This window comes from Oncorhynchus kisutch, unplaced genomic scaffold (assembly GCF_002021735.2).
Source record: "Oncorhynchus kisutch isolate 150728-3 unplaced genomic scaffold, Okis_V2 scaffold495, whole genome shotgun sequence".
Classification (NCBI taxonomy): Eukaryota; Metazoa; Chordata; class Actinopteri; order Salmoniformes; family Salmonidae; genus Oncorhynchus; species Oncorhynchus kisutch.
In genome coordinates, this window is record NW_022262440.1 from 46,564 (window position 1) to 62,303 (window position 15,740).

Genomic DNA, 15,740 nt, shown 5'->3' on the forward strand with positions numbered 1-15,740 from the left:
TCCCAAAATAAACATTTGTTATCAATAGATATTTTAAATCTGTGTATAATAAAGGTAGGAGAGAGTCATCTGAGAACGCTCGGAGAGCTGGAGGATTCTAGTAGAGGGAATAGTAACATATTGACCTGTGTGTGTGTGTGTGTGTGTGCAGGTGAGTGACTGGATTGAGGAGGTAGGAGAGAGTCATCTGAGAACGCTCGGAGAGCTGGAGGATTCTAGTAGAGGGAATAGTAACATATTGACCTGTGTGTGTGTGTGTGTGTGTGTGTGTGTGTGTGTGTGTGTGTGTGTGTGTGTGTGTGTGTGTGTGTGTGTGTGTGTGTGTGTGTGTGTGTGTGTGTGTGTGTGTGTGTGTGTGTGTGTGTGTGTGTGTGTGTGTGTGTGTGTGCAGGTGAGTGACTGGATTGAGGAGGTTGGAGAGAGCCGTCTGAGAACGCTCGGAGAGCTGGAGGATTCTCTGGAGCAGCTGCATAGGAAACAGACCCTCTTCAGAGACTTCTACACTGCTGCCTACGTAGGTACCTTTGACTGACTGACTGACTTGCTGGCTGACTGGCTGGCTGTCTCTCTCTCCCGCTACACTGCTGCCTACGTAGGTACCTCTGACTGACTGACTGACTGACTGGTTGACTGGCTGACTGACTGTCTGGCTGACTGACTGACTGGCTGTCTGACTGACTGACTGGCTGACTGACTGGCTGTCTGACTGACTGACTGACTGACTGGCTGACTGACTGACTGACTGGCTGACTGGCTGGCTGTCTCTCTCTCCCGCTACACTGCTGCCTACGTAGGTACCTCTGACTGACTGACTGACTGACTGGTTGACTGGCTGACTGACTGTCTGGCTGACTGACTGACTGACTGGCTGTCTGACTGACTGGCTGTCTGACTGACATCCACGGTTACATGTCATGTATGTAGGCTATGGGATCGTGCACAGACACAATGCACACAAACACTAAATACGTCCTCCATGCTAACAACCACATTATAATGCTAATACTAGCTAGTATTGACATTATAATTAAATCACAATGGATTAGTTTCCATGAAACAGCCGCCTGTCAATTAGCTGCCGACTTAGTGCAGTGTCCTTAGCTAGCTTAGCTATGTTGCGCTAGCTAGCGAATATGCTAACGTTCGTTAGCTAAACATTTGGCTATGGGCTGCCGCTGGCAGTATGGGATCATGGAAAGTGAATGCAGTTGTTTTTTTAGTTATCTATCTGTGGGATCTGGCTGTTATCTACAGGGGCTTTATACAAAATAGCAACATTAGCGCAGCTAGCTAGATAGCTAGATAACATTGGAATCTAGACCATAAGCTAAGCTAATAACACGGACATGCGTTGCCAAACAACACTACTGCCACCTTCAGGTTTGGAGTATTGTAACAAGGCTGAGTGACTGACGACGTCAAGGTCTTTGCTGTGTGAACACAAAAGAGATTGACTGCCGACATTTTGTTCAGAGGTGTTAAAGTAATGTCTTATAGGAGCACTGTAAGGGTTAGAGTTGACTGTCTGTCCTATAGGAGCACTGTAAGGGTTAGAGTTGACTGTCTGTCCTATAGGAGCACTGTAAGGGTTAGAGTTGACTGTCTATTCTGTCCTATAGGAGCACTGTAAGGGTTAGAGTTGACTGTCTGTTCTGTCCTATAGGAGCACTGTAAGGGTTAGAGTTGACTGTCTGTCCTATAGGAGCACTGTAAGGGTTAGAGTTGACTGTCTGTCCTATAGGAGCACTGTAAGGGTTAGAGTTGACTGTCTGTCCTATAGGAGCACTGTAAGGGTTAGAGTTGACTGTCTGTTCTGTCCTATAGGAGCACTGTAAGGGTTAGAGTTGACTGTCTGCCCTATAGGAGCACTGTAAGGGTTAGAGTTGACTGTCTGTCCTATAGGAGCACTGTAAGGGTTAGAGTTGACTGTCTGTTCTGTCCTATAGGAGCACTGTAAGGGTTAGAGTTGACTGTCTGTCCTATAGGAGCACTGTAAGGGTTAGAGTTGACTGTCTGTCCTATAGGAGCACTGTAAGGGTTAGAGTTGACTGTCTGTCCTATAGGAGCACTGTAAGGGTTAGAGTTGACTGTTTGTTCTGTCCTATAGGAACACTGTAAGGGTTAGAGTTGACTGTCTGTCCTATAGGAGCACTGTAAAGGTTAGAGTTGACTGTCTGTTCTGTCCTATAGGAGCACTGTAAGGGTTAGAGTTGACTGTCTGTCCTATAGGAGCACTGTAAGGGTTAGAGTTGACTGTCTGTCCTATAGGAACACTGTAAGGGTTAGAGTTGACTGTCTGTCCTATAGGAGCACTGTAAGGGTTAGAGTTGACTGTCTGTTCTGTCCTATAGGAGCACTGTAAGGGAGGCGAGGCGCTGCTGAAACGTCTAGAACACTGGGAAGACTTGTCGTCAGCCGAGCTGCAGGTGTACGAGGTCAAAGTTCGATCCTTCTGGGTCCACCTGCACGACTTCTCCCAGAGGGTAGAAGACACCAAGACCAACATCGACAAGACCGTACGTCTCTACGAGTTCTTCGACAAGGTAAGAGGAACTGCTATCTCACTGTCTCTCTCTGTCTTTCACTGTCTCTCACCCTGTCTCTCTCTCTCCTTCTCTCTCTCTCTCTCTCTCTCCTTCTCTCTCATTCTCTCTCTCTCACCCTCTCTCTCTCTCTCTCTCTCACCCTCTCTCTCTCTCCTTCTCTCTCTCATTCTCTCTCTATCTCGCCCCCTCTTTCTCTGTCTCAGGCTCTCTCTTTACTGCCTCAGCATCATTCACAAGACTCGGTGTGGCACATGCTATTTCGTTAGGATGTGTTTCATCAGGATCCTTCCATAGGGTTTGTTTCATCAGGATCCTTCCATAGGGTGTGTTTTATCAGGATCCTTCCATAGGGTTTGTTTTATCAGGATCCTTCCATAGGGTTTGTTTTATCAGGTTCCTTCCATAGGGTGTGTTTTATCAGGATCCTTCCATAGGGTTTGTTTTATCAGGATCCTTCCATAGGGTTTGTTTTATCAGGTTCCTTCCATAGGGTGTGTTTCATCAGGATCCTTCCATAGGGTGTGTTTCATCAGGATCCTTCCATAGGGTGTGTTTTATCAGGATCCTTCCATAGGGTGTGTTTTATCAGGATCCTTCCATAGGGTGTGTTTCATCAGGATCCTTCCATAGGGTGTGTTTCATCAGGATCCTTCCATAGGGTGTGTTTCATCAGGATCCTTCCATAGGGTGTGTTTTATCAGGATCCTTCCATAGGGTGTGTTTTATCAGGATCCTTCCATAGGGTGTGTTTTATCAGGATCCTTCCATAGGGTGTGTTTTATCAGGATCCTTCCATAGGGTGTGTTTTATCAGGATCCTTCCATAGGGTGTGTTTCATCAGGATCCTTCCATAGGGTGTGTTTTATCAGGATCCTTCCATAGGGTGTGTTTCATCAGGATCCTTCCATAGGGTGTGTTTTATCAGGATCCTTCCATAGGGTGTGTTTTATCAGGATCCTTCCATAGGGTGTGTTTCATCAGGATCCTTCCATAGGGTGTGTTTCATCAGGATCCTTTGTTCTTTGTTTGACTGTAACTCCTGCAGATGGAAGTATTTCTTGCAGTAAAATGATCCACCAAATGTACATTTTGATTCGGGAACAGTAGTGGAGAAATATGATTTATTTCTTTCAGCATCTAAAGAGGATGTGTAGTTAGCACCTTTACAGACGGTCCCTATCGTTATCAGCATCTAGAGAGAATGTGAATATGTAGTTAGGGACCGTCTGTAAAGGTACCCTCTTTATCAGCATCTAGAGAGAATGTGTAGATAGGGACTGTCTGTAAAGGTGCTATCTTTATCAGCATCTAGAGAGAATGTGAATGTGTAGTTAGCACATTTACAGATGGTCCCTAACTACACATTCACATTCTCTCAAGATACTGATAAAGATAACACATTTTCAGACGATCCCTATCTTTATCAGCATCTAGAGAGAATGTGAATGTGTAGTAAGGGACCGTCTGTAAAGGTGCTATCTTTATCAGCGTCATAAAAGATGATAGTATTTCAAACACATACAATATGCATCCAAGCCGACCTCACATCTGATCAGAAACATGTTGGGTCGTTTTTCACAGCTTTCTATTTTCCTTTCAACCGGTCAAACTGATGCAGAAAATCATTTCCCGTCAGTTATTTTTATTGCATTTTCTCCCTGGTCCCTAATTTTTTAAATGTTGGATCCTTAAAGGAGTGGAGATGACAGAGAGAACTTGACCGATGGGTAAAATGGCTGCCTAAGTATGATCCCCAATCAGAGAAAACGATAGAAAGCTGCCTCTGATTGGCAACCATGCTAGGCCAACAACGAAAAAGAAAACATAGATATACAAAAACTAGAGTACCCTGACCTAACCAAAAATATAGAGAATAAACAGGGATCTCTAAGGTCAGGACGTGACAATGACAGAGAAAACTTGACCGATGTCAACTAGAGTGATTCATTCTATCACGTCATAACATTATTCTGTTGAGCAACAGGGTTTATTTAGTCTTCTAGGGCAACAAGTACTGACAGAAGAGGAGCTGCATGTATCTCATTATAGACAAGTTGACTAATAAATAGCCTTCCACCAAAATGACAGAAATTATAAGCAGAAGTAGGCCCCAAAAAAGCCTGCATCCTGTCCAAACATCTTTCTGCTGTCTCTGACTACCTTACCATGCATTTTCCTATATATTTCACTCTATCACGTATAGACGGGTGGTTACGGATGGGCTATTAGTAATTGTGGGTCTGTGTGGGTGAACAAACAGCAGACCACGCACCTCTAGTGTGTGTGTGTGTGTGTGTGTCTTAGAGCAGTATCAGGAGGGACTGTAGACACACTGTGTTACAAAGAGGTCTCTCAGTGACCTGTGACTTCACTGCCTTGACATACAATTGTCTCTCACCACAGTCATACACACAGAGTGTGTGTGTGTGTGTGAGGTCACGACATTGTCAGTCACTTCCTTGTCTCAGTCAGATCTTAGACAAGGCATACTGTAAGCTCTGAGCTGCTGTAGAGACTTAGACAGAACAAGATCTTAGACAAGGCATACTGTAAGCTCTGTAGAGACTTAAGACAGAACAGGATGTTAGACAAGGCATACTGTAAGCTCTGTAGAGACTTAGACAGAACAGGATGTTAGACAAGTTAACCAACTCCATAAACATTAACCAGTAGAGAGGTCTTATCTGTCGGTCCTCAATTTAAACTCGTTAACAGTCTGCTGAAGAAAATGTCTGACTTGACAAACCTGTTCCAGGGTTTGACTTTGAACTCGGTATAGATGATGTGATTAACCCGGTTGAACCCCTGAACTGGCCAGGTGTATTTGACTTTACGGTAGCCTTCTCATACGGTATAATACTGAGTCAGTTCAACCAACCGTCTGTTGTCTCTCCAGAGCCAATACTCTCAGACACTAAAATATCAGCAGCCCTCTATCAATGTTTATCACTCAGTGTCCAGTCAGTCAGCCAGCCAGTCAGCCAGCCAGCCAGCCAGCCAGTCAGTCAGCTAGCCAGTCAGTCAGTCAGCCAGCCAGTCAGTCAGTCAGCCGGTCAGTCAGTCAGCCAGTCAGCCGGTCAGTCAGTCAGTCAGCCAGCCAGCCAAGCTGGTCGTCTGTTGTCTCTCCAGAGCCAATACTCTCAGACACTAAAATATCAGCAGCCCTCTATCAATGTTTATCACTCAGTGTCCAGCCAGCCAGCCAGTCAGCCAGTCAGTCAGCCAGTCAGCTAGCCAGCCAGTCAGTCAGTCAGCCAAGCTTGTCGTCTGTTGTCTCTCCAGAGCCAATACTCTCAGACACTAAAATATCAGCAGCCCTCTATCAATGTTTATCGCTCAGTGTCCAGTCAGTCAGCCAGCCAGCCAGTCAGCCGGTCAGTCAGCCAGCTAGCCAGCCAGTCAGCCAGCCAGCCAGCCAGCTAGCTAGCCAGCCAGCCAGCCAGCCATCCAGCCAGCCAGTCACCCCTCCAGTCACAGCTGCTAACTACAACTACATTCTCCACCAGTCTCCATGGATGTGTTCCAAATGGCACCCTGTTCCCTCTAGGTCTCTGGTGAAAAGTAGTGCACTATATAGGGAATAGGGCTCTGGTCTATAGTAGTGCACTATATAGGGAATAGGGTGCCATAGGGCTCTGGTCTAAAGTAGTGCACTATATAGGGAATAGGGTGGTATATGGGATGATGTCTCTCTCTCTGCAGACAGACAGTCCCTCTCTCTCTCAGGGTCAGCAGCCATGGCTACAGCCCACAACAGCTGTCCTCCCTACAGAATGATCAGTATCACATTTACAGATTAGCATAATCATAGCACCCCTCCCACCTTGTTCTCCCCCCTCCTCTCTTCCTCCCCTCAAACCACAGCAGAGTGACCCCAGTGTGGGTGTTAGCAGAGCTACACTATCTCCTACCATCTGTTGACATATTGAGCTGGTAGCTGTGTTAATGTTAACCATATTGAGCTGTTAGCTGTGTTAATGTTAACCATATTGAGCTGTTAGCTGTGTTAATGTTAACCATATTGAGCTGTTAGCTGTGTTAATGTAAATCATATCGAGCTGGTAGCTGTTAGCTGTGTTAATGTTAACAATATTGAGCTTTTAGCTGTGTTAATGTTAACCATATTGAGCTGTTAGCTGGGTTAATGTTAACCATATTGAGCTGTTAGCTGGGTTAATGTTAACCATATTGAGCTGGTAACTGTTAGCTGTGTTAATGTAAATCATATTGAGCTGGTAGCTGTTAGCTGTGTTAATGTTAACTATATTGAGCTGTTAGCTGTGTTAATGTTAACCATATTGAGCTGCTAGCTGTTAGCTGTGTTAATGTTAGCCATATTGAGCTGCTAGCTGTTAGCTGTGTTAATGTAAATCATATTGAGCTGGTAGCTGTTAGCTGTATTAATGTTAACAATATTGAGCTGTTAGCTGTGTTAATGTTAATCATATTGAGCTGTTAGCTGTGTTAATGTGAATCATATTGAGCTGTTAGCTGTGTTAATGTAAATCATATTGAGCTGTTAGCTGTGTTAATGTTAACCATATTGAGCTGGTAACTGTTAGCTGTGTTAATGTTAATCATATTGAGCTGGTAGCTGTTAGCTGTGTTAATGTTAACCATATTGAGCTGTTAGCTGTGTTAATGTTAACCATATTGAGCTGTTAGCTGTTAGCTGTGTTAATGTGAATTATATTGAGCTGTTAGCTGTTAGCTGTGTTAATGTTAACCATATTAAGCTGCTAGCTGTGTTAATGTTAACCATATTGAGCTGTTAGCTGTGTTAATGTTAATCATATTGAGCTGGTAACTGCTAGCTGTGTTAATGTTAATCATATTGAGCTGGTAGCTGTGTTAATGTAAATCATATTGAGCTGTTAGTTGTGTTAATGTTAATCATATTGAGCTGTTAGCTGTGTTAATGTAAATCATATTGAGCCGTTAGGTGTGTTAATGTTAACCATATTGAGCTGTTAGCTGTGTTAATGTTAACCATATTGAGCTGGTAGCTGTTAGCTGTGTTAATGTTAACCATATTGAGCTGTTAGCTGTGTTAATGTTAGCTGTCCCTAAGTTTGTTCTATTCACTGCTTTAGCACACTCTGCCAACCCGGATGTTCTAGCTGTGTCTGAATCCTGGCTTAGGAAGACCACCAAAAATTCTGAAGTTTTAATTCCAAACTACAACATTTTCAGACAAGATAGAACTGCCAAAGGGGGCGGTGTTGCAATTTACTGCAAAGATAGCCTGCAGAGTTCTGTCCTACTATCCAGGTCTGTACCCAAACAATTTGAACTTCTACTTTTAAAAATCCACCTCTCTAAAAACAAGTCTCTCACCGTTGCCGCCTGCTATAGACCACCCTCTGCCCCCAGCTGTGCTCTGGACACCATATGTGAACTGATTGCCCCCCATCTATCTTCAGAGTTCGTGCTGCTAGGCGACCTAAACTGGAACATGCTTAACACCCCAGCCATCCTACAATCTAAACTTGATGCCCTCAATCTCACACAAATAATCAATGAACCTACCAGGTACCTCCCCAAAACCTTAAACACGGGCACCCTCATAGATATCATCCTAACCAACTTCCCCTCTAAATACACCTCTGCTGTCTTCAACCAAGATCTCAGCGATCACTGCCTCATTGCCTGCATCCGTAATGGGTCAGCGGTCAAACGACCTCCACTCATCACTGTAAAACGCTCCCTGAAACACTTCTGCGAGCAGGCCTTTCTAATCGACCTGGCCGGGGTATCCTGGAAGGATATTGATCTCATCCCGTCAGTAGAGGATGCCTGGATATTTTTTAAAAATGCCTTCCTAACCATCTTAAATAAACATGCCCCATTCAAGAAATTTAGAACCAGGAACAGATATAGCCCTTGGTTCTCCCCAGACCTGACTGCCCTTAACCAACACAAAAACATCCTATGGCGTTCTGCACTAGCATCGAACAGCCCCCGTGATATGCAGCTGTTCAGGGAAGCTAGAAATCATTATACACAGGCAGTTAGAAAAGCCAAGGCTAGCTTTTTCAAGCAGAAATTTGCTTCCTGCAACACTAACTCAAAAAAGTTCTGGGACACTGTAAAGTCCATGGAGAATAAGAACACCTCCTCCCAGCTGCCCACTGCATTGAAGATAGGAAACACTGTCACCACTGATAAATCCACCATAATTGAGAATTTCAATAAGCATTTTTCTACGGCTGGCCATGCTTTCCACCTGGCTACTCCTACCCCGGACAACAGCACTGCACCCCCAACAGCAACTCGCCCAAGCCTTCCCCATTTCTCCTTCTCCCAAATCCATTCAGCTGATGTTCTGAAAGAGCTGCAAAATCTGGACCCCTACAAATCAGCCGGGCTAGACAATCTGGACCCTTTCTTTCTAAAATTATCTGCCGAAATTGTTGCCACCCCTATTACTAGCCTGTTCAACCTCTCTTTCGTGTCGTCTGAGATTCCCAAAGATTGGAAAGCAGCTGCGGTCATCCCCCTCTTCAAAGGGGGGGACACTCTTGACCCAAACTGCTACAGACCTATATCTATCCTACCGTGCCTTTCTAAGGTCTTCGAAAGCCAAGTCAACAAACAGATTACCGACCATTTCGAATCTCACCATACCTTCTCTGCTATGCAATCTGGTTTCAGAGCTGGTCATGGCTGCACCTCAGCCACGCTCAAGGTCCTAAACGATATCTTAACCGCCATCGATAAGAAACATTACTGTGCAGCCGTATTCATTGATCTGGCCAAGGCTTTCGACTCTGTCAATCACCATATCCTCATCGGCAGACTCGACAGCCTTGGTTTCTCAAATGATTGCCTCGCCTGGTTCACCAACTACTTCTCTGATAGAGTTCAGTGTGTCAAATCGGAGGGTCTGCTGTCCGGACCTCTGGCAGTCTCTATGGGGGTGCCACAGGGTTCAATTCTTGGACCGACTCTCTTCTCTGTATACATCAATGAGGTCGCTCTTGCTGCTGGTGAGTCCCTGATCCACCTCTACGCAGACGACACCATTCTGTATACTTCCGGCCCTTCTTTGGACACTGTGTTAACAACCCTCCAGGCAAGCTTCAATGCCATACAACTCTCCTTCCGTGGCCTCCAATTGCTCTTAAATACAAGTAAAACTAAATGCATGCTCTTCAACCGATCGCTACCTGCACCTACCCGCCTGTCCAACATCACTACTCTGGACGGCTCTGACTTAGAATACGTGGACAACTACAAATACTTAGGTGTCTGGTTAGACTGTAAACTCTCCTTCCAGACCCATATCAAACATCTCCAATCCAAAGTTAAATCTAGAATTGGCTTCCTATTTCGCAACAAAGCATCCTTCACTCATGCTGCCAAACATACCCTTGTAAAACTGACCATCCTACCAATCCTCGACTTTGGCGATGTCATTTACAAAATAGCCTCCAATACCCTACTCAACAAATTGGATGCAGTCTATCACAGTGCAATCCGTTTTATCACCAAAGCCCCATATACTACCCACCATTGCGACCTGTACGCTCTCGTTGGCTGGCCCTCGCTTCATACTCGTCGCCAAACCCACTGGCTCCATGTCATCTACAAGACCCTGCTAGGTAAAGTCCCCCCTTATCTCAGCTCGCTGGTCACCATAGCATCTCCCACCTGTAGCACACGCTCCAGCAGGTATCTCTCTCTAGTCACCCCCAAAACCAATTCTTTCTTTGGCCGCCTCTCCTTCCAGTTCTCTGCTGCCAATGACTGGAACGAACTACAAAAATCTCTGAAACTGGAAACACTTATCTCCCTCACTAGCTTTAAGCACCAACTGTCAGAGCAGCTCACAGATTACTGCACCTGTACATAGCCCACCTATAATTTAGCCCAAACAACTACCTCTTTCCCAACTGTATTTAATTTTAATTTATTTATTTATTTTGCTCCTTTGCACCCCATTATCTTTTTATTTCTACTTTGCACATTCGTCCATTGCAAAACTACCATTCCAGTATTTTACTTGCTATATTGTATTTACTTTGCCATCATGGCCTTTTTTGCCTTTACCTCCCTTCTCACCTCATTTGCTCACATTGTATATAGACTTGTTTATACTGCATTATTGACTGTATGTTTGTTTTTACTCCATGTGTAACTCTGTGTCGTTTTATCTGTCGAACTGCTTTGCTTTATCTTGGCCAGGTCGCAATTGTAAATGAGAACTTGTTCTCAACTTGCCTACCTGGTTAAATAAAGGTAAAATAAAAAAAATAAATAAAAAATATTGAGCTGTTAGCTGTGTTAATGTTAATCATATTGAGCTGTTAGCTGTGTTAATGTAAATCATATTGAGCCATTAGGTGTGTTAATGTTAACCATATTGAGCTGTTAGCTGTGTTAATGTTAACCATATTGAGCTGTTAGCTGTTAGCTGTGTTAATGTTAACCATATTGAGCTGGTAGCTGTTAGCTGTGTTAATGTGAATTATATTGAGCTGTTAGCTGTGTTAATGTTAACCATATTAAGCTGCTAGCTGTGTTAATGTTAACCATATTAAGCTGTTAGCTGTGTTAATGTTAATCATATTGAGCTGGTAACTGCTAGCTGTGTTAATGTTAATCATATTGAGCTGGTAGCTGTGTTAATGTTAGCCATATTGAGCTGTTAGTTGTGTTAATGTTAATCATATTGAGCTGTTAGCTGTGTTAATGTAAATCATATTGAGCCGTTAGGTGTGTTAATGTTAATCATATTGAGCTGTTAGCTGTGTTAATGTAAATCATATTGAACCGTTAGGTGTGTTAATGTTAACCATATTGAGCTGTTAGCTGTGTTAATGTTAACCATATTGAGCTGTTAGCTGTTAGCTGTGTTAATGTTAACCATATTGAGCTGTTCGCTGTGTTAATGCTAATCATATTGAGCTGTTAGCTGTGTTAATGTTAATCATATTGAGCTGTTAGCTGTGTTAATGTAAATCATATTGAGCCATTAGGTGTGTTAATGTTAATCATATTGAGCTGTTAGCTGTGTTAATGTAAATCATATTGAGCCGTTAGGTGTGTTAATGTTAACTATATTGAGCTGTTAGCTGTGTTAATGTTAACCATATTGAGCTGTTAGCTGTTAGCTGTGTTAATGTGAATTATATTGAGCTGTTAGCTGTGTTAATGTTAACCATATTAAGCTGCTAGCTGTGTTAATGTTAACCATATTGAGCTGTTAGCTATGTTAATGTTAATCATATTGAGCTGGTAACTGCTAGCTGTGTTAATGTTAATCATATTGAGCTGGTAGCTGTGTTAATGTTAGCCATATTGAGCTGTTAGTTGTGTTAATGTTAATCATATTGAGCTGTTAGCTGTGTTAATGTAAATCATATTGAGCCGTTAGGTGTGTTAATGTTAATCATATTGAGCTGTTAGCTGTGTTAATGTAAATCATATTGAACCGTTAGGTGTGTTAATGTTAACCATATTGAGCTGTTAGCTGTTAGCTGTGTTAATGTTAACCATATTAAGCTGCTAGCTGTGTTAATGTAAATCATATTGAGCTGCTAGCTGTGTTAATGTGAATCATATTGAGCTGCTAGCTGTGTTAATGTTAACCATATTAAGCTGCTAGCTGTGTTAATGTAAATCATATTGAGCTGCTAGCTGTGTTAATGTAAATCATATTGAGCTGCTAGCTGTGTTAATGTTAACCATATTGAGCTGTTAGCTGTGTTAATGTTAACCTTATTGAGCTGTTAGCTGTGTTAATGTTAACCTTATTGAGCTGTTAGCTGTGTTAATGTTAACCTTATTGAGCTGTTAGCTGTTAGCTGTGTTAATGTTAACCACATTGAGCTGCTAGCTGTGTTAATGTAAATCATATTGAGCTGCTAGCTGTGTTAATGTAAATCATATTGAGCTGCTAGCTGTGTTAATGTTAACCACATTGAGCTGCTAGCTGCTAGCTGTGTTAATGTAAATCATATTGAGCTGCTAGCTGTGTTAATGTGAATTATATTGAGCTGTTAGCTGTGTTAATGTTAACCATATTAAGCTGCTAGCTGTGTTAATGTTAACCATATTGAGCTGTTAGCTGTGTTAATGTTAACCACATTGAGCTGCTAGCTGTTAGCTGTGTTAATGTTAACCATATTGAGCTGCTAGCTGTGTTAATGTTAACCATATTGAGCTGCTAGCTGTTAGCTGTGTTAATGTTAACCATATTGAGCTGTTAGCTGTGTTAATGTTAACCACATTGAGCTGCTAGCTGTTAGCTGTGTTAATGTTAACCATATTAAGCTGCTAGCTGTGTTAATGTAAATCATATTGAGCTGCTAGCTGTGTTAATGTTAACCATATTGAGCTGCTAGCTGTGTTAATGTAAATCATATTGAGCTGCTAGCTGTGTTAATGTTAACCATATTGAGCTGCTAGCTGTGTTAATGTTAACCATATTGAGCTGCTAGCTGTGTTAATGTTAACCACATTGAGCTGTTAGCTGCTAGCTGTGTTAATGTTAACCACATTGAGCTGCTAGCTGCTAGCTGTGTTAATGTTAACCATATTGAGCTGCTAGCTGCTAGCTGTGTTAATGTAAATCATATTGAGCTGCTAGCTGTTAGCTGTGTTAATGTTAACCATATTGAGCTGCTAGCTGTGTTAATGTTAACCACATTGAGCTGCTAGCTGTGTTAATGTTAACCATATTGAGCTGCTAGCTGTTAGCTGTGTTAATGTAAATCATATTGAGCTGTTAGCTGTGTTAATGTTAACCACATTGAGCTGCTAGCTGTGTTAATGTTAACCACATTGAGCTGTTAGCTGTTAGCTGTGTTAATGTTAACCACATTGAGCTGCTAGCTGTGTTAATGTTAACCATATTGAGCTGCTAGCTGTGTTAATGTTAACCATATTGAGCTGTTAGCTGTGTTAATGTTAACCATATTGAGCTGTTAGCTGTTAGCTGTGTTAATGTTAACCACATTGAGCTGTTAGCTGTTAGCTGTGTTAATGTTAACCACATTGAGCTGCTAGCTGTGTTAATGTTAACCATATTGAGCTGCTAGCTGTGTTAATGTTAACCATATTGAGCTGCTAGCTGTGTTAATGTTAACCACATTGAGCTGCTAGCTGTTAGCTGTGTTAATGTTAACCATATTGAGCTGCTAGCTGTGTTAATGTTAACCACATTGAGCTGTTAGCTGTGTTAATGTTAATCATATTGAGCTGTTAGCTGTGTTAATGTTAACCACATTGAGCTGCTAGCTGCTAGCTGTGTTAATGTAAATCATATTGAGCTGCTAGCTGTGTTAATGTTAATCATATTGAGCTGTTAGCTGTGTTAATGTTAATCATATTGAGCTGTTAGCTGTGTTAATGTAAATCATATTGAGCCATTAGGTGTGTTAATGTTAACCATATTGAGCTGTTAGCTGTGTTAATGTTAACCATATTGAGCTGTTAGCTGTTAGCTGTGTTAATGTTAACCATATTGAGCTGGTAGCTGTTAGCTGTGTTAATGTGAATTATATTGAGCTGTTAGCTGTGTTAATGTTAACCATATTAAGCTGCTAGCTGTGTTAATGTTAACCATATTAAGCTGTTAGCTGTGTTAATGTTAATCATATTGAGCTGGTAACTGCTAGCTGTGTTAATGTTAATCATATTGAGCTGGTAGCTGTGTTAATGTTAGCCATATTGAGCTGTTAGTTGTGTTAATGTTAATCATATTGAGCTGTTAGCTGTGTTAATGTAAATCATATTGAGCCGTTAGGTGTGTTAATGTTAATCATATTGAGCTGTTAGCTGTGTTAATGTAAATCATATTGAACCGTTAGGTGTGTTAATGTTAACCATATTGAGCTGTTAGCTGTGTTAATGTTAACCATATTGAGCTGTTAGCTGTTAGCTGTGTTAATGTTAACCATATTGAGCTGTTCGCTGTGTTAATGCTAATCATATTGAGCTGTTAGCTGTGTTAATGTTAATCATATTGAGCTGTTAGCTGTGTTAATGTAAATCATATTGAGCCATTAGGTGTGTTAATGTTAATCATATTGAGCTGTTAGCTGTGTTAATGTAAATCATATTGAGCCGTTAGGTGTGTTAATGTTAACTATATTGAGCTGTTAGCTGTGTTAATGTTAACCATATTGAGCTGTTAGCTGTTAGCTGTGTTAATGTGAATTATATTGAGCTGTTAGCTGTGTTAATGTTAACCATATTAAGCTGCTAGCTGTGTTAATGTTAACCATATTGAGCTGTTAGCTATGTTAATGTTAATCATATTGAGCTGGTAACTGCTAGCTGTGTTAATGTTAATCATATTGAGCTGGTAGCTGTGTTAATGTTAGCCATATTGAGCTGTTAGTTGTGTTAATGTTAATCATATTGAGCTGTTAGCTGTGTTAATGTAAATCATATTGAGCCGTTAGGTGTGTTAATGTTAATCATATTGAGCTGTTAGCTGTGTTAATGTAAATCATATTGAACCGTTAGGTGTGTTAATGTTAACCATATTGAGCTGTTAGCTGTTAGCTGTGTTAATGTTAACCATATTAAGCTGCTAGCTGTGTTAATGTAAATCATATTGAGCTGCTAGCTGTGTTAATGTGAATCATATTGAGCTGCTAGCTGTGTTAATGTTAACCATATTAAGCTGCTAGCTGTGTTAATGTAAATCATATTGAGCTGCTAGCTGTGTTAATGTAAATCATATTGAGCTGCTAGCTGTGTTAATGTTAACCATATTGAGCTGTTAGCTGTGTTAATGTTAACCTTATTGAGCTGTTAGCTGTGTTAATGTTAACCTTATTGAGCTGTTAGCTGTGTTAATGTTAACCTTATTGAGCTGTTAGCTGTTAGCTGTGTTAATGTTAACCACATTGAGCTGCTAGCTGTGTTAATGTAAATCATATTGAGCTGCTAGCTGTGTTAATGTAAATCATATTGAGCTGCTAGCTGTGTTAATGTTAACCACATTGAGCTGCTAGCTGCTAGCTGTGTTAATGTAAATCATATTGAGCTGCTAGCTGTGTTAATGTGAATTATATTGAGCTGTTAGCTGTGTTAATGTTAACCATATTAAGCTGCTAGCTGTGTTAATGTTAACCATATTGAGCTGTTAGCTGTGTTAATGTTAACCACATTGAGCTGCTAGCTGTTAGCTGTGTTAATGTTAACCATATTGAGCTGCTAGCTGTGTTAATGTTAACC

At 41.6% G+C, this 15,740-nt stretch overlaps 1 protein-coding gene across 1 annotated transcript in view; it reads left to right on the forward strand.

Moving 5' to 3' along the window:
* The window catches only part of LOC109886250 (puratrophin-1-like), a gene marked incomplete at its 5' end in the record, with an annotated part of 135,452 nt that overhangs the window by 40,218 nt on the left and 79,494 nt on the right, over positions 1-15,740 (forward strand). The window contains 2 exons of the mRNA XM_031815694.1: positions 392-514; positions 2,352-2,543. Coding sequence (XP_031671554.1) covers positions 392-514; positions 2,352-2,543 — 315 coding nt within the window. The remainder of the gene's footprint in view (positions 1-391; positions 515-2,351; positions 2,544-15,740) is intronic.